Raw genomic sequence first — 23,208 nt, forward strand, 5'->3', positions numbered from 1 at the left:
ATGAATTACCTAACCGGGTGACATCATGAATTACCTAACCGGGTGACATCATGAATTACCTAACCGGGTGACATCATGAATTACCTAACCGGGTGACATCATGAGTTACCTAACCGGGTGACATAATGAATTACCTAACCGGGTGACATCATGAATTACCTAACCGGGTGACATCATGAGTTACCTAACCGGGTGACATCATGAATTACCTAACCGGGTGACATCATGAGTTACCTAACCGGGTGACATCATGAGTTACCTAACCGGGTGACATAATGAATTACCTAACCGGGTGACATCATGAATTACCTAACCGGGTGACATCATGAATTACCTAACCGGGTGACATCATGAGTTACCTAACCGGGTGACATAATGAATTACCTAACCGGGTGACATCATGAATTACCTAACCGGGTGACATCATGAGTTACCTAACCGGGTGACATAATGAATTACCTAACCGGGTGACATCATGAATTACCTAACCGGGTGACATCATGAATTATCTAACCGGGTGACATCATGAATTACCTAACCGGGTGACATCATGAGTTACCTAACCGGGTGACATAATGAATTACCTAACCGGGTGACATCATGAATTACCTAACCGGGTGACATCATGAGTTACCTAACCGGGTGACATCATGAATTACCTAACCGGGTGACATCATGAGTTACCTAACCGGGTGACATCATGAGTTACCTAACCGGGTGACATAATGAATTACCTAACCGGGTGACATCATGAATTACCTAACCGGGTGACATCATGAATTACCTAACCGGGTGACATCATGAATTATCTAACCGGGTGACATCATGAATTACCTAACCGGGTGACATCATGAGTTACCTAACCGGGTGACATAATGAATTACCTAACCGGGTGACATCATGAATTACCTAACCGGGTGACATCATGAGTTACCTAACCGGGTGACATCATGAATTACCTAACCGGGTGACATCATGAATTACCTAACCGGGTGACATCATGAGTTACCTAACCGGGTGACATAATGAATTACCTAACCGGGTGACATCATGAATTACCTAACCGGGTGACATCATGAGTTACCTAACCGGGTGACATAATGAATTACCTAACCGGGTGACATCATGAATTACCTAACCGGGTGACATCATGAATTACCTAACCGGGTGACATCATGAATTACCTAACCGGGTGACATCATGAATTACCTAACCGGGTGACATCATGAGTTACCTAACCGGGTGACATCATGAGTTACCTAACCGGGTGACATCATGAGTTACCTAACCGGGTGACATCATGAGTTACCTAACCGGGTGACATAATGAATTACCTAACCGGGTGACATAATGAATTACCTAACCGGGTGACATAATGAATTACCTAACCGGGTGACATCATGAATTACCTAACCGGGTGACATCATGAGTTACCTAACCGGGTGACATCATGAATTACCTAACCGGGTGACATCATGAATTACCTAACCGGGTGACATCATGAGTTACCTAACCGGGTGACATCATGAATTACCTAACCGGGTGACATCATGAATTACCTAACCGGGTGACATCATGAGTTACCTAACCGGGTGACATAATGAATTACCTAACCGGGTGACATCATGAATTACCTAACCGGGTGACATCATGAGTTACCTAACCGGGTGACATCATGAATTACCTAACCGGGTGACATCATGAATTACCTAACCGGGTGACATCATGAATTACCTAACCGGGTGACATCATGAATTACCTAACCGGGTGACATCATGAATTACCTAACCGGGTGACATAATGAATTACCTAACCGGGTGACATCATGAATTACCTAACCGGGTGACATCATGAGTTACCTAACCGGGTGACATCATGAGTTACCTAACCGGGTGACATCATGAGTTACCTAACCGGGTGACATCATGAGTTACCTAACCGGGTGACATCATGAGTTACCTAACGGGGTGACATCATGAATTACCTAACCGGGTGACATCATGAATTACCTAACCGGGTGACATCATGAGTTACCTAACCGGGTGACATAATGAATTACCTAACCGGGTGACATCATGAATTACCTAACCGGGTGACATCATGAGTTACCTAACCGGGTGACATAATGAATTACCTAACCGGGTGACATCATGAATTACCTAACCGGGTGACATCATGAATTATCTAACCGGGTGACATCATGAATTACCTAACCGGGTGACATCATGAATTACCTAACCGGGTGACATCATGAGTTACCTAACCGGGTGACATCATGAATTACCTAACCGGGTGACATCATGAATTACCTAACCGGGTGACATCATGAGTTACCTAACCGGGTGACATCATGAATTACCTAACCGGGTGACATCATGAGTTACCTAACCGGGTGACATCATGAGTTACCTAACCGGGTGACATAATGAATTACCTAACCGGGTGACATCATGAATTACCTAACCGGGTGACATCATGAATTACCTAACCGGGTGACATCATGAATTATCTAACCGGGTGACATCATGAATTACCTAACCGGGTGACATCATGAGTTACCTAACCGGGTGACATCATGAGTTACCTAACCGGGTGACATCATGAGTTACCTAACCGGGTGACATCATGAATTACCTAACCGGGTGACATCATGAATTACCTAACCGGGTGACATCATGAATTACCTAACCGGGTGACATCATGAGTTACCTAACCGGGTGACATCATGAGTTACCTAACCGGGTGACATCATGAGTTACCTAACCGGGTGACATCATGAATTACCTAACCGGGTGACATCATGAGTTACCTAACCGGGTGACATCATGAGTTACCTAACCGGATGACATCATGAATTACCTAACCGGGTGACATCATGAGTTACCTAACCGGGTGACATCATGAGTTACCTAACCGGGTGACATCATGAATTACCTAACCGGGTGACATCATGAGTTACCTAACCGGGTGACATCATGAATTACCTAACCGGGTGACATCATGAATTACCTAACCGGGTGACATCATGAATTACCTAACCGGGTGACATCATGAGTTACCTAACCGGGTGACATAATGAATTACCTAACCGGGTGACATCATGAATTACCTAACCGGGTGACATCATGAGTTACCTAACCGGGTGACATCATGAGTTACCTAACCGGGTGACATCATGAGTTACCTAACCGGGTGACATCATGAGTTACCTAACCGGGTGACATCATGAGTTACCTAACCGGGTGACATCATGAATTACCTAACCGGGTGACATCATGAATTACCTAACCGGGTGACATCATGAGTTACCTAACCGGGTGACATAATGAATTACCTAACCGGGTGACATGAATTACCTAACCGGGTGACATCATGAGTTACCTAACCGGGTGACATAATGAATTACCTAACCGGGTGACATCATGAATTACCTAACCGGGTGACATCATGAATTATCTAACCGGGTGACATCATGAATTACCTAACCGGGTGACATCATGAATTACCTAACCGGGTGACATCATGAGTTACCTAACCGGGTGACATCATGAATTACCTAACCGGGTGACATCATGAATTACCTAACCGGGTGACATCATGAGTTACCTAACCGGGTGACATCATGAATTACCTAACCGGGTGACATCATGAGTTACCTAACCGGGTGACATCATGAGTTACCTAACCGGGTGACATAATGAATTACCTAACCGGGTGACATCATGAATTACCTAACCGGGTGACATCATGAATTACCTAACCGGGTGACATCATGAATTATCTAACCGGGTGACATCATGAATTACCTAACCGGGTGACATCATGAGTTACCTAACCGGGTGACATCATGAGTTACCTAACCGGGTGACATCATGAGTTACCTAACCGGGTGACATCATGAATTACCTAACCGGGTGACATCATGAATTACCTAACCGGGTGACATCATGAATTACCTAACCGGGTGACATCATGAGTTACCTAACCGGGTGACATCATGAGTTACCTAACCGGGTGACATCATGAGTTACCTAACCGGGTGACATCATGAATTACCTAACCGGGTGACATCATGAGTTACCTAACCGGGTGACATCATGAGTTACCTAACCGGGTGACATCATGAATTACCTAACCGGGTGACATCATGAGTTACCTAACCGGGTGACATCATGAGTTACCTAACCGGGTGACATCATGAATTACCTAACCGGGTGACATCATGAGTTACCTAACCGGGTGACATCATGAATTACCTAACCGGGTGACATCATGAATTACCTAACCGGGTGACATCATGAATTACCTAACCGGGTGACATCATGAATTACCTAACCGGGTGACATCATGAGTTACCTAACCGGGTGACATCATGAGTTACCTAACCGGGTGACATCATGAGTTACCTAACCGGGTGACATAATGAATTACCTAACCGGGTGACATCACGGGTTTAAGACTAACGATATCCATTGCTTAAGGGTTCCCGTTTTCAATAGCTCAAATTAATTAACAGATTAGCAACTCGATAAAATTATAATATTAAATGAAGTGTAAGCTTTATCCAAGGCACGATAATAGCCACAAGCTACAATCGCTATTCAAAAGAGGTTGCCTTTGACCCTTGACCCTGATTGACTTCTCGTAAAGTTAAGTCTTAACATAAATTACAATAACGTTTCAGCAATTGCTTTATCTGACAAATGTAGTAAACGTTAAAGTGCACCGAGTACAAAATATTGTCTAGTTATTATACTCTACATGGGGTTTCTGACGCTTTTGTTATTTAGAATTGTGTATAGAATTGTTGGAACGTGTTTCCACTTACAAGAAGACATCCCGAAGTGTAACCCACCGATTGGGTTCAAACTCGGGGGATTGGTAGATCTTCGTGTAACTTGAAAAATCCTAAAGGGAATTTATTCAATGGGCAACTGCTTTGCCATGGCAACGAAAAAAGTTTTTGACAACAGTAAAAATTATATTTTCCCGTTGAAAAAAGCATGGGATTTTGACCTCACATTGATGAAAAGTTGATCAATTTTGATGTTTTTTTGTAAATTTTTATCTATTTTTTCTATTTTTGGGATTTTCGAAATTTAGGAATCGGTCAGAATGCCATGTTATTTTCAATGGGAAAAATTTCATTTGTTGTTGTCAAAAATATTTGTTAGACGCGCCTTCAAGGAGCATTTTGTAAGTGTGTTTGTTTTTCGATAGAGCCGAGACTTTCTTTGATAAGTACCAATTTTATATTTTACGGAGTTAAAATTCCCATACGACCTTGTTATTAAATTTAATATAACAAATACCACACTAAATCTTAACATACTAACTAAATCCCTTCACATCGCGAGCACCACTACGCCTAAGCATTAACAAGCTCCACTAAAATATAAAAATTAAATTCGCCACTTCCGAGTACGCTTAAAACTCGCGACTTCCGAGTACGCTTAAAACTCGCGACTTCCGAGTACGCTTAAAACTCGCGACTTCCGAGTACGCTTAAAACTCGCGACTTCCGAGTACGCTTAAAACTCGCGACTTCCGAGTACGCTTAAAACTCGCGACTTCCGAGTACGCTTAAAACTCGCGACTTCCGAGTACGCTTAAAACTCGCGACTTCCGAGTACGCTTAAAACTCGCGACTTCCGAGTACGCTTAAAACTCGCGACTTCCGAGTACGCTTAAAACTCGCGACTTCCGAGTACGCTTAAAACTCGCGACTTCCGAGTACGCTTAAATCTCGCGACTTCCGAGTACGCTTAAATCTCGCGACTTCCGAGTACGCTTAAATCTCGCGACTTCCGAGTACGCTTAAATCTCGCGACTTCGAGTACGCTTAAATCTCGCGACTTCGAGTACGCTTAAATCTCGCGACTTGCAGTTTCTCTAAATTTACAAATATGTTTCAGGAGTTCCACTACACCAAATAATTCCCGAACTCCACTGCACCTAAAAATTGCACCCTCCCCTATACCTGAACTAAATGTACATCTGAAATTCGTGAACAACACCTTATTTTCGTGGTCTTCGCTGCATTTGAAATTCGAGAACTAAATTAAACCTAAAATTCGGGAGCTCTACTACACCCACAGATGAATATAAAGGAGCACGTGTTTTGTAAAAGCTTAAAATTCTGGCATATAATTACAGCTAATAAAGAAAGCTAAATTATGAAAGACATTAAGCAAAAATATAGTATACAATATCAAGATATTGATAGCAAAGTAACAAAATATAATTGCACCTTAAAATTGGACTTTTTCGTTTTGACGAGCCAAGCACTTTGGTCGGTATTCGAGGTATTGATGCTGGTATTGCTGCGATTTCTCATGAGCCAAGCGACTAACTGGGGTCTGGCAGCCGACATCACTAATTGCTTAATAAAACTACGCTCTATCGGAACAGAAGAACACTTTAAAGAGCACTGATTCTACGAGACTAGAATAGTGAAATAAAGTATGGGACCGTGACGCGCCGACTGCGCGCTACTGTGCCGGGGAACCTTCCTATGACTACATCGATCCGGACATCTTCGCGAACCAGGACCAAATGTGGAATCCCCGGCCAGTCAATAATCGCCGCTGATGGAGAACAGCGCTGCCAGGCACCAACGACGAATTACAGAAATAGCTCAAATTTGGGCCGGAAATAGAGCGTCATATTTATTTATTTATTCGCGATTACTAAAGATGTTCGAAATTAAGCTTTTTAAATTTTAATTGAATTTACCCTTAGCTCCTTTGTTCGTAGATTTACTGAGCGATAATTTGTTAAGTTGGACCTTAAGAATTTAATAACTATTTACTACTACCTTTAATGCGTGCTAATTTAAGCTAAAATACTTGTTTGACTTCAGTTTAGTAGATTAAATGGTAAGTTAAACTAAAAAAAAACATTTAAGTTTAGTAGATTACATTAGTAATTTTAAGCTTAAAAGATATTTCAGTTTCATAGATTATGGTGGTAATTTAAGCTATAAAGATATTTCAATTTAGTAGATTATTTTGGTAAATTAAGCTATAAAGATATTTCTGTTTAGTAGATAAGGGTGGAAATTTAAGTTTAAAAGATATTTCAATTTAGTAGATTATTATGGTAAATTAAGCTTTAAAGAAATTTCGGTTTAGTATATAAGGGTGTTAATTTAAGCTATAAAGATATTTCTGTTCAGCAGATTATGGTGGTAATTTAAGCTATGAAGATATTTCTGTTTAGTATATTATGGTGATGGTTAATTTAAGCTTTAAAGATATTTATGTTTAGTAGATTATGGTGGTAAATTAAGCTATAAAGAAATTTCAGTTTAGTAGATAAGGGTGTTAATTTAAGCTAAAAAGATATTCATGTTTAGTAGATTATGATGGTAAATTAAGCTATAAAGAAATTTCAGTTTCGTAGATAAGGGTGTTAATTTAAGCTATAAAGATATTTCTGTTCAGTAGATTATGGTGGTAAATTAAGCTTTAAAGATTTATCTGTTTATTAGATAAGTAAAGCTAAAATAATATTTCAATTTTGTAGATTATGGTGGTAAATTAAGCTAAAAAGATATTTCAATTTTGTAGATTATGGTGGTAAATTAAGCTATAAAGATATAACTGTTTAGTAGACTATGGTGGCAATTTAAGCTAAGCCGATACCTTTAAGCTTTTGAAAGATACCTTCACTCGTTGTTAGTTACTAGTACCCTACGTTAAGAACAAAAACTCTACAGTGGGCTTCGAAGCCGTTTTTCTTCAAGATTTAAATTTACTTCCAAAGACAAACGTAAACTTATTTTAAATAAAAAACCGCGCAATTGTTTGATAAAACCGCCAAACCCGCCCAACTCATATCTGTTTTCCAGATTTTATTGATTGATGATCTAGGCCGTATGTGGAGCGCAGGAATTTCAGCGTGCGAGAGAAAGATAAAAAAGGTGAAATATGAAGGAGCCACATTAAGAGCGGAGTACCGGTAAAACCTGTTGCGCTAGAATCCACCCACAGATGGCGCGGGAGGTCAAGTGCCAACGTTTAGGCGGAGTCGTAATTGACTTTCAGCTTCTGCCCGGTTCGAAGTTAAGCCGTCGTTTTGCCGAAGCGCTAACAGCCTAACACCTAGCTCCCGAAACAGCCGCCGTTAAACGCCGACGCTATTCACCAGAGAGCGCTATTTACCTGGAAATATATTGCCGCCCTCTTACGGTAGAAGCGGCAATTTCCGGCGCCACTAAAAATAACCCCATGCCCTTTATTCTTGGGGAAGGCCAATTGAAATTAAACATAGGATGAACTAAATCGAAAAATTGCACGTAACTAGCGCCGATCCCCTCTAGTTTCTGTTGAACCTAGTGGTAGAAATGTAAATTCTTTGATCCATCATAAATAAGGAAGGTCATTCTCCCTTTAATAATTTTTATCTTGAGGAAGCGTACGTTTTGGTGATATGTTAAAAAGATTACAAAATTTAATTTGCAATTAAAATTTTTTTATGGTCTTTTTTTAATGGACCAAGTTATGTTTAGAAGAAGAATTTGTAACGATTAAATGGGTTTTTAATTAAGTCTACATAGAACGAAAAACTATACAAAATGTTTCTACTTTATTTTAACATAATTGCCTTCAGAAACTAAATATAATAATGAATTTTACATTCTGATTCCATAAGCGCTATTTTTACTTAAGAAAGGGTTTTAATAAAACATAGGCCTTGGCCTCAAGTTAAAATAAGCTGGTTAAGTATATTATATTTTATTTATATTATGTAGCTTAGTTTAAATTTTATAAGTCAATTTCCAAAAATTTCCAAAAACGTTTAAATCTACGAAAATTAAAACTTTCCCATTTATTTAAATAACTTAATAGTTAAACTTTATAAGTTAATTTTAAATAAACCTTTCACCTTTATATTTAATAAATTATTAAATAATTAATAATGATAAATTTTAGCTTATTGATGAAAATGGGAGGCTACTTTGATTAATTTGATTTAATTTAATATCGGACAATTATTTTGATTAATTTTCAAAACGTAAGTACAATTATGTTGATTAATTTTCAAAACGTAAGTACAATTATTTTGATTAATTTTCAAAACGTAAGTACCATTATTTTGATTAATTTTCAAAACTTAAGGACAATTATGTTGATTAATTTTCAAAACGTAAGTACAATTATGTTGATTAATTTTCAAAACGTAAGTACAATTATTTTGATTTATTTTCAAAACGTAAGTACAATTATTTTGATTAATTTTCAAAACGTAAGTACAATTATTTTGATTAATTTTAAAAACGTAATTTTAATTATTTTAATTCGTTTTCAAAACGTAAGTACAATTATTTTGATTAATTTTCAAAACGTAAGGACAATTATTTTGATTAATTTTCAAAACGCAAGGACAATTATTTTGATTAATTTTCAAAACGCAAAGACAATTATTTTGATTAATTTTCAAAATGTAAGGACAATTATTTTGATTAATTTTCAAAATGTAAGGACAATTATTTTGATTAATTTTCAAAACGTAAGGACAATTATTTTGATTAATTTTCAAAACGTAAGGACAATTATTTTGATTAATTTTCAAAATGTAAGGACAATTATTTTGATTAATTTACAAAATATAAGGACAATTATTTTGATTAAATTTCGTAACGTATGAAACCAATAAAATAAGCGGTCTAAAATAAAGAAAAATTATTTAAAAAGACACTGTCAAATATATGGTTTTATTTTATTGCGTAAAAACGAAAATAAGAACGATAGATTCTACACGTACACTGGCCACGCTTGGTCTCGGCTTAACGTCGAACGCGCGGCATTCACAAAACCAGAACAATAGAGATTCCAGAGAGACAATCAAAACCCACCTTATTCTCCGACGGTTGGGTCAAAACTAGCCACACCGGGTTATCGTGACCACTGCACGTCAAAGGGGAACTGGTCGACAGTCCGCTAGAGCCGCTTTGGTCGAGCAAAGGCTTAAGCTCTTTCGGCCTAGAGACACTGGATGACATGAGGAGTCTGACTACTTAGTACTTGGCCTATCTATCGATCTAGCAGCGAGGAGAGTCCCGTAGCCTCCGCGCTGCCCAAGGAAAAACGCAGATTTGGCGAACCCCAAAACAACCCTGGGAAATTATACGAATTCGTCTCGTGAGTGGGTCGCCGTTGACGTGGTCATATGTCAAAGGTCGATCCCTTCATTATTGCGAGGGATTGCCAAAGATAAGTATGCACGGAAATGGAATAAATACGTGTTTAAAGGGTTAGTGAATGATATTATTTTTTTTAAATTGTAAAGAAAGCAATTTATTATTAAATAAATAAAAGAATAAATGAATGAATAAATGAATAAGTAATAATAAATAAATAATATTATTTATTATTATTATTAAAATTATTGAAATATCCAAATATCAGAGATAAGATAAATATATCAATTACTATAAAATTTAATTAAACCCCTAAAGAATTCGATAGTTGATTTTACATTATTTTAACTTTTCTTTGACGATTCGAAACCGTTAATCGATTAAAATTGCGATTATGTAAAGAGTTTTTACAAATAATTTAGAATTACCTGGAATTTAAAATTAAAATATTAATAATTGATTAATTATCATAATTAAAACTATATTTCACAGTATTGAAAAACTATAAAATAAAATATGTAACTACTTTATATTTCAACGTTCGATAGATGGCGCTGAAATTCGATTATAATTTATTTTACTTTTAATATTAACAAATTTTAAGACCGAGAGTACTCGCTTTAAGGTCAAAATGAAAATGTAAAATAGTGTTAATAAACCCTCAGAACAAAACTCTATAATTTATTAAAAAGAAAATTAGTAGCGAATACGGTCGATAGATGGCGCAGATCTTCAATTATAACTTGTAGTCCATTAATATTAACAAATTTAAACCCGCAAGTAGTCGCGTAAAGGTCAAAGTAACACCGTGTTAATTAACTACCAAAACAAAATCGAGGGATGAAATAAAAAAACAAACATATTATTAGCGAAAATGGGCGATAGATGACGTTGAACTTCGATTATAACTTGAAGGTAATTAATATTAACAAATTTAAACCCGTAAGTAGTCGCGTAAAAAACTAAGTAACATCCTCTTAATAAACTCTAAAAACAAAAACGGGCGAACCAATAAGAAACAAAGAACTTAGTAGCGAAAACGGGCGATAGATGGCGCTGACTTTGGATTATAACTTTTAGTCTATTACTACTAACAAATTTAAACCCGCAAGTAGTCGCGTAAAGGTCAAAGTAACACCGTGTTAATTAACTCCCAAAACAAAATCGAGGGATGAAATAAAAACAAACAAATTAGTAGCGAAAACGGGTGATAGATGGCGGCAAGTACTCACCAGTCTCGGGACGTTTCTCCGGGGCTCAGTCAATCGAATGACATTGGCGTCCCCCAACATCGGAGTTTTGGCGTTCGTATCCGGAGACTTGAGTTCCGGCATTCTGGCTGCAAAAGTTCATTCGGAATTAGTGAGAGACAGAAACAGTGCTGCCAAATTCGCCCTAATTAAAACAGCGGGCGTCCGAGACACAGATCAGTGAAAATTGCAATCTGGCGAGTGAAAACGAAGCGTGTCGCTTTAACAGCCCAGAGGTACAAATACGAAATTGACGCCCAAAGACCACGTTTAAAGGTCAAAAGATCATGTAGAGGAATTTTTAAATGCCGAAAACATAGTGTTTTCGAAATGCGAACCTAATTTCGGTTCCTCTTGTTTATTATGTGAAATTGTAGGTATTTTACCGCTATTATTGGTGTTATTGAATGGATTTTCCTACTATAATAGGGTGAAATTGTAGGGGTTTTGCTGCTATTATTGGTGAGATTTAATGGAGTTTCCTACTATAAGAACGTGAAATTGTAGGGGTTTTACCGCTATTATTGGTGTTATTGAATGGATTTTCCTGTTATAATAGGGTGAAATTGTAGGGGTTTTACTGCTAAAGTTGGTGAGAAGTATTAGATTTTCCTATTTTAATAGGATTAAATTGTAGGGATTTTACTGCTATTATTGGTGAGAATTAATCGGAGTTTCCTACTATAAGAAGGTGAAATTGTAGGGGTTTTTCAAATAAAATTGTCGAGATTTATGGGAGTTTTCCATTATAATAGGGTGAAATTGTAGGGGTTTTACAGCTTTTACTGGTGAGATTTAATGGAGTTACCTACTATAATGAGTTTTTTCACGAAGGTTGCCGAGATTTACCGGAGTTTCCTATTAAAATAGGGTTAATTTATTGGGGATTTTACTGCTGTGATTAGTTAGATTTATGCAAGTTTCCTACTGTAACAGGGTGATATTTTAGGGGGTTTAGTACTGATAAAGAGGTATTTTTTCAGTTTCGTACTATAACAGGGTATGATTGGTGGGAGTTTTATTGGAGTTTGCTATTTATAACCGAGTAAATTGCACGTGTTTTAGCAATGGGTACTAAAATACCAACTTATCAAAATAACAAAGGAAACAGAAAACTGTTGTAGATTAAAATAATTACATAAATTATGCTATACTAAATAGACTCTAATCTATATCACATTTACAATGTACTAGTGCTTACAACCGATGTAACTGTGGCGTTATCAGAAGCGAGGAAACAATTACGATAGGTCAGATATCAGCAAATGATCATTTTTGCTCAGATATAATAATAATTATCAGCTAGACTATAATACCAGGGCCCCCACTCAAATCTTAATTTTTTTATAGGAAAAATAGGTTTATTTTTCTAAAAAATATAGGACTTTATAGGACTAGTTTTACAAAATTATAGGATTTTATAGGACTATATATGCTATTTAATTTACTAACTTTATGCATTTAAAAACAAAATCTATATTTAGAGAAATAAGTCTTTGATTTTAACTTCCAAAATAAAACTATTTAACCATTTTATACTGGTAGCTAACCGTGTTAACAATAACAAAAGTATAGACTAGAATGACTTTGTTAAGGAAATTATCCTATAGCTAAATCTAGCAATTTAACTGAGTGGCTGGATTTGAAATGGGCAAAATATCAAAATTTTACGATTGTATAGGACGTTTTGGGGGATTTCGCTAAAAATATAGGATGTTATAGGACATTTTTGAAAATATAGGATTTTATAGGAATTATAGGACCTCTGGGGGCCCTGATAATACGCAAGGCACCACCTTAGGCCCAAGTCATCTAGCGACTTAATGCCACAAATTCAGGTGCCCGGGTTACAATGCGTAGGAGGGTTGGTGGCAAGCCCTTCACTTGTTATTACCGTTAACCTCGAAAAGGTTTTGCGGAAGAGTAAACCGAATAACTTGGTTAAACACCCCTTTAAGGGGAAGGAGTTTTTCTGAGTTTCCACCCAGTGCCATAAGCTGGGGTCGAACTCGGTTCCTCTTACCGCGAGGCGAAAGTGATAACCACTCCGCCACCCCACATGTTATAAAGATAAATTTCAGAATAATAGAATTTTATAGGACTATTTAAAAAATATTGGAAAATATAGAAATTATAGGATAGCTGGGAGCCCTGCAATAATTACTTTTTTAAATTGGTAAATAAATTGTTATTACAATAACGCTGAATAGCACAAATGGGCGACTATTTTGTAAAATTTGTCCGAGGGTTAAGACAGTCTCAGATAATCTGAACACCGAGTTCGTGCATTTAGCACTGTTAAAGGTACGGCAGTGTACACCGAGTTCGCAGAGTGTCTTACACCTCGAATTGGTCCTTGATCAGTTGATTTGGGTTAAAATGAAAAACCATATAGTTTAAACCCGAAACTAATTCGAATTCTTAGTAAACCAACATATTTCTGATCCTTCAGTTATAAATTTTACGTATCTACCGATTAAATTATTTTCGAAATTTTAATTTACTTTTCAAATAATTATATATATATAATAAACGTATAAATCAGATAACTGTTCGCACGTCAATAAAGCCACGTTCACACTTACCCCTAAAATCGCTTCCTTTAGATAACTGGTTTTTAAAACCAACGTGAGAAATCGCTTCGTGTTGGTTCGGGAAGCAACTCGTCCAAGTCGGTTCGCTTAGAATCGCTTTCAAAACGACAAGGCGGGGAAGTAAAATTGCTCGTATTTTCAAAAATAATGGGAATGAATTTCTAAATAATGACAAATAATATTACTGTATGTATAGTAAATATGATTAACTAATTGTTTTGGAATAAATTTTAGTATTTTCAAAATTATGGTCATAATTTGAAATGACGTTAAGCCTTGGCTATAAGCGAACCGGGGGGAAGCGATTTCGCAAGTGTGAACCAGGAATTATCGTCGGCGGTCAAAACTGGCATTCAAACCGACCTAAACAGGGTTTGAAGCTCAAGTGTGACCGTGCATCAGTAACTGAAAGGTAACTATTGTATTTTGAGCAATTTAATTCCAAGGCTATTCTAGTATCTCGAATGGAGCGTACAGTTTACTTAAAAGGTTGGATAAATTTAATGGGGATTCCTAATACGGATAGCTACGGCACTAAAAATAAGGAAACTAAATCATGACCTGATCCTCTAAAATTGTCTCAATGCGTCATTCTCCCAAATTATTAGATAAATGCCCAAAAAAAATGATCTAAAAACGATCAAAATAATTCAAAAGTGATGTTCCAATTGCGTGTGCTTTTCTAAAAAAAAGGTTTAAAACCAAAACGAAATAAGCAGTTTCGTTTCAAACAAGAAATAAATCGAATTGGCCAAAAAGCAGGAGAACAGAAGCGTGCTCAAAATGATTATTCAATTTGAACATTGAAATGCATCGACTACCTCGAAATGAATCGATAAAAGACATTTTAGTTTGTTCCTAGTTTGTGTTTCGACCACCAGACGGAGACAGATGCGCTAAGTTTACGTTCGCTGCCTCGAAATACGACAGACTGTTTAGGTTTCAAAGTACAGATATTAGAATAAGAAAAAAATGATATCGGTTGGTAATTGGAGCTAGAGGATCGAGACTTGATTAAGAGAATGGTGAAAGTTCACGGTAACTTACCGCGTTCAGTAGACGCTAGCTAGACCTAGGGACCAACTCCAACGTTCTACGATTGTCCGTCCTTCAAAATTGGTGCATACACCTGTTGAAACAAATAATAAATGACACTTTTAAATAACACGTCATTTGTAAACTTATACGCTTAGAAAAAAAAGAGGTAAATAAGTATAAACCGAATTTGAACTATGAAATAAAATTATATTAACATTAAATTCACAACAATTACGATTAATATTTAAATAAACCGGATGAATTATTATTATTATTATTATTATTATTATTATTCATTAGGGGGTCCCAAGATATGTAGATAATACGATTTCTCAGGATATTAAATCGATATTACGATTTATCCCGATATTAAATCGATATTACGATTTATCCCGATATAAATCGATATTACGATTTATCCCGATATAAATCGATATTACGATTTCTACCAATATTAAATCGATATTATGATTTCTACCGATATTAAAATGATATTACTATTTCTACCGATAATACGATAATGATAATAAATAATAATAATCAGCTAGGCTAATATCCAAGGCACCACCTTAGTTAGGCCTGAGTCATCAAGCGACTTTTAAAGCCATTAATTCCGGTGGCCGGGTTACAAAGCGATTTCTACCGATATTATGATTTCTACTAATATTTAACCGATATTACGATTTCTATCAATATTGAAGAGATATCACAGTTTCTACCGATATGAAATCGATATCACGATTTCTATCAATATTTAAGAGATATCACATTTTCGATCGATTTGCAAGATAAATCTCGATTTCTACCGATATTAAATCTATTTCACAGTTTCATCGATATTAAATCGATATCAGTTTCTTCAATATTAAATCGATATCACCGTTTCATCGTTATTAAATAGATATCATAGTTTCATCGATATTAAATATATATCACGATTTCATCGATATACCAATTTCTATAAAACTGGTTACTGTTATCGCTTAATTTCATCCTAAACCGAGTTTTGGGAAAACGAAATTCAACACCTCTACCTAAATCGTTATGAGTATCCGGATTTATCCTTGTTGAATATTTCAACAAATTTAAATGAGATTGTTTCCGAAATTAAGTTTCTAAAACGAAAACTCACACAGACAAATAGTACCAAGAATAATAGTCATTCGAATTAAACTAAATTAAATTAAATTAACGACTTGACAAATACGGGTCATTCGAAAAACAGTCTAGCTTCGAAAATGACGCGCAGACCACCAAGTCTGCGATAATGTATTTTAATTGCGAAATATTTCCGTCTCTTATCATTAAAGTAATTGTACCCCTCGCGTCTACTACGATACCCGCTTTATTTGCAGAGCTGAAAATGAAAAAAAACAAAACACTTTTCTAATGATTCAGACTCGACTAGAATGTATAATTTATCCCCGTGTTAATGCGATTTTAATAAGAAGTACCGTTTTTGATGGCGAATTATTTTTTGGTAACTTTAAGATATTATGGGACTGATATATTAACAGTTTCCAAGGATTTCGGTTACGCGATGTTAATGATAATTAAATATCAAAAATATAAAGTACACACAATACAAAATGAGCATATTTTTCTAAGTACAGTAGAACATATGATACGAAATGGGAATTTTTGTAAAGTACAGTAGAACACACGATACAAATGGGTAGGACACATGATACAAAATTAGCATATTCCTAAAATTGCAGTGAAACACATGAGAAAATAGCTATTTTTTTAAACTACAATAGATCACCTGCTACAAAATACAGATTATTTTCATAGTACAGTAGAAGACATGATATATAATAGGGGTTATTTAAAACGTTCAGTAAAAAACAGGATACGAAATGGTAATTGTTTTCAAAGTGCAGTAGAACACATAATACAAAAGGGGGGTAATTTAAAGTTTCAGTAGAAATCCCGATAGGAAATGGAGTTTATTTTTAGAAGTACAGTAGAAAACCCTATGAAATGGATATTATTTTTATTGAGAACAGTAAATCACAGGATACAAAATGAGGAAATTTTTAAAGTGCAGTTGAATGCACGATACAAAAATTAAATTTTTTATAGTACCGTAGAACACACGACACGAAATTTGGATTTTGAAGAGTACAGTGGAACTCACGATACGAATGGTTTTTATTTAAAGTACAGTAGAACACACGATTCAAAATGTGATTTTTTGCAACTAAAATAGATCATACGATACCATGTAGGGATTTTTAAAGTACAGTAGAACACACGATTCAAAATGTGATTTTTTTGCAACTAAAATAGATCATACGATACCATGTAGGGATTTTTAAAGTACAGTAGAACACACGATTTAAAATGTGATTTTTTTGCAACTACAATAGATCATACGATACCATGTAGGGATTTTTAAAGTACAGTAGAACACATGATACAAGATGAGTTTTCAAAGCAGTTATCGACGAGAATGGATTAAATAATGAGCGCAAATTGAAGCCAGACATAACTCCAAGAAAGCAAAATATTTCTGTTGCGGCCTAATTTCCAAAAGAATATTTTACTCCTTTGTAGCTGTATTTCTTTTTGGATTAGCTCCAGCTAATTCTCCCATTCCCCTCCCCTCCCGTTTGATGCAGCCGCTTATTCAAACTATTTACTGAGGAATAACATTTAGGTAAGGTCAGAAGTAAATGATATAAATCTTACGAACGAAGTATTCATTTAGATCAATAAATGAAACTTACCTTCAGAGGTTCGATATATTTAATAATATTAATCAGCATAAAGCATATTTACCTCATATAATAAATTTAGAAAATAAATATATGAAGTGGATATATCGAAGTTATTTACAACAGTTGTGACAATGTCCCACTTTGAATAACTTAACTCCCAATGCGATGCATATACAATATCATAAGTTAATGATACCTCTAAGTAGACAAATGGCTATGCTTGTCCAAATCGACCTATGTCTCTCCGTACTGCGTATCAAAGTAGCCTTAACATACACTTGGAACTGCCGAAGCTGACGTTTCTTTAATCCCGTTTGGTGCAAGGCTAGCTGCAACTTCCCCAAATGAGATAAATTTCGGTATTCCCTTAGAAAATTCGTTCCCCCCGCAGAGGCAAAAGAACGTTTTTTTGCTATTGGTTTATTTATCTCAGCCCAATATAGTTTCATTCTCGACCGCACAGCGGCGCTGGGTCCGAGATATTTTTAAAATCTTTCATTTTCGCGGGAATCGTAGGAACAAGATTTGACATCACATTTTCTGGACAAAGATTCCACCTTGAAAGGGCTTATTTGTTTACTTAGAGGTATCATTAACTTATGACAATATATATTTAATTTTTTGGGGAATTGTCGATTTAAATTTTTGGTGTCATACTTCATATATTTAGTTTCTAAAACTATTATATATATCAATATATTATTAAAAGTAAATTAATCAAATAAATAAATAAATAAATAAATAAATGAAACGCAAATTTTTGCGATTACATTATTTAACGTTATAAATTAATAATAGAGGCGTAATCTCTAATCAGACAGCAAACGGGAAAATTAAACCTACGGGAAAACACCACGAAAGCTACAAGTTCTTCCCCATATGCCATTAATATTTCAGAATAGCCATATACATTTCTTACCAAATGCCCTGAGGGAAAACCCTACATCAAAAGAAAAGCTACTTAAAAAATTCATAAAGTTGTAACACAAAAGAGCAAAACCTAATAAAGTATTAAGAAACCCCAGCTAGTTACGTGAAGATATATATATATATATATATATATATAACGTTATTACAAGACACTGTGGCTTGACCTTAGGCGTGAAGCTTATACAGTAGGCTATAGTTAAGGCAGGGCCGAGCCAACACGAATTACTATTAAATTTCCTTCTCTACAGAGAGGCCTTCGCGAGAAGGGAAGAGAAAACGATAATAATAAGTTCACCTCAGCGTGAAGGCTACGCGCGCGCCATCTAGCGGTTGGAAGCGATACCAGTAGGTGTTATGACGCTAAAAACCGCTTTTAGGTTAGATTGACGCGGCTGGTTGGTAATATAGTGGCACAACCACAACGCTATCTTGACTATAAGACGTTTTTAAACCTAGCAACGCGCAACCGCTTTTTTGGTCGGGAATAAAAGGAACCTTAACAATGCGACCGACCCGTTCCTAGCGGAGAGTACTGAAAACTTGATTTGAAAAAAAAATCGATAGATAAGTAAGGATCTCTTTCATCCACGAATGGGCTTTGTCATTGAATATATTGTATTGGTTTGAAATGCAGAATGACATATATTGGACGACGGTACCATTATTACTGAATGTGCTTGAGGATTACGGGGAGGTACTGCACGGACTACCATTTACATACTGACGTCAAGTGTATCACGCAGGGGAGGCGGTATTTATTCTATAGTTATGTGACATTATTTTATTTTATTATTTTATTTCATTTTAATATTTTACTATTTTTATTTTATTTTAATATTTCGCTTTAATTATTTTATTTTATTATTTTTATTTATTATTTTTATTTAATTTTTATTTAATTTTTATTTTATTTTTATTTTAATATTTCGCTTTAATTCTTTTATTATAATATTTTTATTATAATATTTTTATTTATTATTTTTATTTATTATTTTTATTTATTATTTTTATTTATTATTTTTATTTATTATTTTTATTTATTATTTTTATTTATTATTTTTATTTTATTATTTTTATTTGCTTTAATTATTTTATTTTAATACTTGTATTTTATTATTTTTATTTTAGTATTTTTATTATAATATTTTTATTTAATTTTTTATTTTATTTTAATTTTAGTTTTATTTTTATTTTATTTTATTTTATTTTTATTTTAATATTTCGCTTTAATTCTTTTACTATAATATTTTTATTTTATTATATTTATTTTAAATTTAATATTAGATTTTTCTATAAAATATAACAATAAAAAATTAAAAGTCACGAGCTTTATCTTTTTAGTACATAATTGCCACGCGCGTTTCGCACGTGGACTTTAAATTCGATAATTTTTATCTACTCGAGCACGTGCTCTCCATATTATTGCATCTAAATCATATTCACGGTATTTTCGAATATGAAGATATAAGTATTTACGAAATTTTAGGTCTTCCGTCTGCTAAACGAAGCACTCTAAGAGCCAAATCTAACTACTGAAACAGCTAGGACCTGTCGGATTCTAGGATTTCAAATTGCAGATTGGTAGCAGAATAATGTCACCATGTTTTGTTCCAGGAGCTTCTAGCTCGTAGTGATTCGTTTGAAATACGTCTGCCATTTTGGCGGTAATGCATACTAAATTAGAAAATATCGATAATCTAGAAAAACTAAACTAATTTCCGATATAAAGAATATGGTTAAATGTTAGATTTTTTTCTGAGAAGGGTCATTCAGAAACAGGGTACCAGAATTCAGAAGCAATTATAGTTTGAGCAGCTTGTTTCCAAAGCTGATTACAACACACTTGCTTTAGGAATATAATTTTCTTAAGTTAGTAATCTATGAATTAATTAGAGCTGTACTTTTCATAATTAACATTAATGGGAGCATAAGTAACATAATACCTCTAAGTATGATACTTTTAGCCTTGCATTTTTACTTAGTTCATCCTTTATTCACCAAAGATAAATCAATAAAACGACTAACAACTCAATAACCCGGAAGTTTAACCCTCTTTGTGGTTTGAATTTTCTATTGGTCCTCCGAAAGGAGTCAGAGTTCAAAATTCAAATTCAGCCAATCATATAGTACTACAAATAAAATTTCGTCTGTTGCGTAAACGGAAGTTGGGTTCGATTAGTTCATTGCGCCGCTATTTAGAAAATTAATTGTAGTCACTGTGAAGAAGGGATATAGTAAGAAAGTTGTTTCGAGTTTTCACCCAGTGCCACAAGTTGGGATCGAACTCGGCTCTTCTTGCTGCGAGGCGAAAGTGCTAACCACTCCGCCACCCCAGCTTAATTTAAGAAAGTGCGTGTAAATTTGAGCAAATTAAGCAAATTGGGTAAATACAAGCAAATTTGGGTTATTTTATTTAAAATGTGTAAATTAGGTTAATGCAAGTAAATTTACAAAATCTTACCAAATTAACCGGACTTTACCCAATGTACATTTTTTAAACATAATTTATTTTTTTTAATATTTAAAACATTTTAAAAGAAGGTTTTAAGTTATCAAAAACATTTTTGGTTGCCATGGCAAAACCAAAGCCCGTTGAAACGTTTCCTTTTGGGAAATTTCAAGTTACGTAAAGGTCTACTTATCCCCCAATTTAAACAAAATCGTTGAAAATCACCTCGGGTCGTCTCCTTGTTTGAGGTATTATGTTACTTATGATAGGAGTAGGAACCAAATTGAAAATTAGTCTGCTAACCCGCGCTGTGAATTGTTTTTAACGTAACTAGCGCCAATTACGTTTAGTTGCTGCTAAATCTGCTGTCAGAAATGCGAAATTTATTGATCCACTACAAAAAGACAGACTAAACAAGCCCTCGAAAACGTGTAGAGGAAACTTGTAGCTTCATTGTGTACAGTCTACACTTCTGTAAGGGGGGGGGGGACTTAATCAGTGCACATTCCCTTTCAGCAGTGCATAGCGTTAATATAATATTTTTCTAAATAATGGCTACTTTTCAAAATTACATTACAAAAATAAATATTTCGATAACAGATCCATTTTGCAGGCACAGACGGTAAAAATATCTAGATTGAAAATACAGGTAAATGTAAATCAGCCACGCAAAGCAAAATATTATTTCAGTCTAGACTGTGCAGCGGACAATTATTTTACATTCAAGGTGCGTAGTACATTAACCCTTCGCGTAGTCTGTGACTGCCACCTTTCGACAACAATCAAGCCAACACAACACGCTGCCCAATTTTTCTTCTTATTTGACATACTACGGCAGAATATACAAAAATAATCGAAAAATAATAAGGTTTTTGGGGAGTACAAAGCGGATCTCACGGACCGGAACTGGACAACGGGCGTGTGATCCAAAACAAGTTGGCTTAAATAAAAATATAGTTCCGCGCTTAAGTCTTCAGTGAAGGCACAGCAATAGTATTTTCTTATCAATATCAATTCAATACCATTTTCACATCAATTCAATATAGGTTCAATATAGATTCAATATAGGTTCAATATAGATTCAATATAGATTCAATATCAATTCAATATCAATTTCACTTCAATTTCATATCAATTTCACATCAATAATATAAATTGGATATCAATTGGATATCAATTTTATATCAATTTAATATCTTTTTAACATCAATTAATTATATATTTAACATCAAATTAACATCAGCTTATTATCAATTTATTATCAATTTAATATCAATTTATTATCCATTTCATATCAATTTAATATCAATTTAATATCAATTTATTACCAATTTAATATCAATTTAACTTCAATTTATTAAAAATTTAATTTTACTTTAATTCTTATGAAATCCACATTAGTTAAGCGGAACTATTGGTGAAAAAAGTGCAATATCAAAATTTAATTTAATTCCTAAGAATGTAATTTTTATGAAATCTACATTCATGAAACCGAAAATTTGGCAAGATAAACACTTATTTGATTTAATATTAATTTGATAATATAAATAAGTTTTTATTAAATCCCCACTAGAGGGCTCCACAGTCCTAGAACAGACAGCGACGAATCCATCGATACGATTACGTACTCCCTCTATACCCTGGTAGTCAGTTTTGTGATAGCTTTGACAACAGTGTCAACCAAAACGGAAATTTATGAAAAATGATATTTTATCAAAGTATAACTCTGGCGCCATCTATGATGTCGACGAACTATCGAACAGGGGAAATGTCGACTTTGGTATGCGACAACTGCAACGTATTAGCGCGACGGACAAAAAAAAAGATACAAGTACATTATAGTTTCAATATTTATTCAGTTTGTATCCGCTATTCAAAAGCATTAATGTATGCCTCTACGCGGGTGAAAGATGAAGTTTATTTTATCGGGATAACTAACAAAGTGTGACGATAGTGTTTTGTTTGGGTGGTGCTTTTATAAACTTGCTATTTGTTGAAAGGTGTGTGGAAAACCACGTTGGAATTGCCACTATTTACGAATAATAATAAACTTAGCTCTATAATAAATTTGAAATTACGA

The 23,208-nt window shown here is 34.9% G+C and overlaps 1 protein-coding gene across 4 annotated transcripts in view; it reads right to left on the reverse strand.

The window, feature by feature from the left end:
* Positions 1–23,208, reverse strand: part of LOC149958587 (excitatory amino acid transporter-like) — a 128,338-nt gene that overhangs the window by 14,231 nt on the left and 90,899 nt on the right. For all 4 annotated transcript variants that reach the window (XM_090165943.1, XM_090165941.1, XM_090165944.1 and 1 more), the window contains exons 2-3: positions 15,036–15,117; positions 11,377–11,483 (exon numbers count right to left, since the gene is read on the reverse strand). In XM_090165943.1, the coding sequence (XP_090022069.1) occupies positions 11,377–11,478 (102 nt within the window). In that variant the 5' untranslated portion in view covers positions 11,479–11,483; positions 15,036–15,117. The remainder of the gene's footprint in view (positions 1–11,376; positions 11,484–15,035; positions 15,118–23,208) is intronic.

This window comes from Leiobunum rupestre, chromosome 2, assembly GCF_980474605.1.
Source record: "Leiobunum rupestre chromosome 2, qqLeiRupe1.1.hap1, whole genome shotgun sequence".
In the NCBI taxonomy this organism is placed as follows: domain Eukaryota; kingdom Metazoa; phylum Arthropoda; class Arachnida; order Opiliones; family Sclerosomatidae; genus Leiobunum; species Leiobunum rupestre.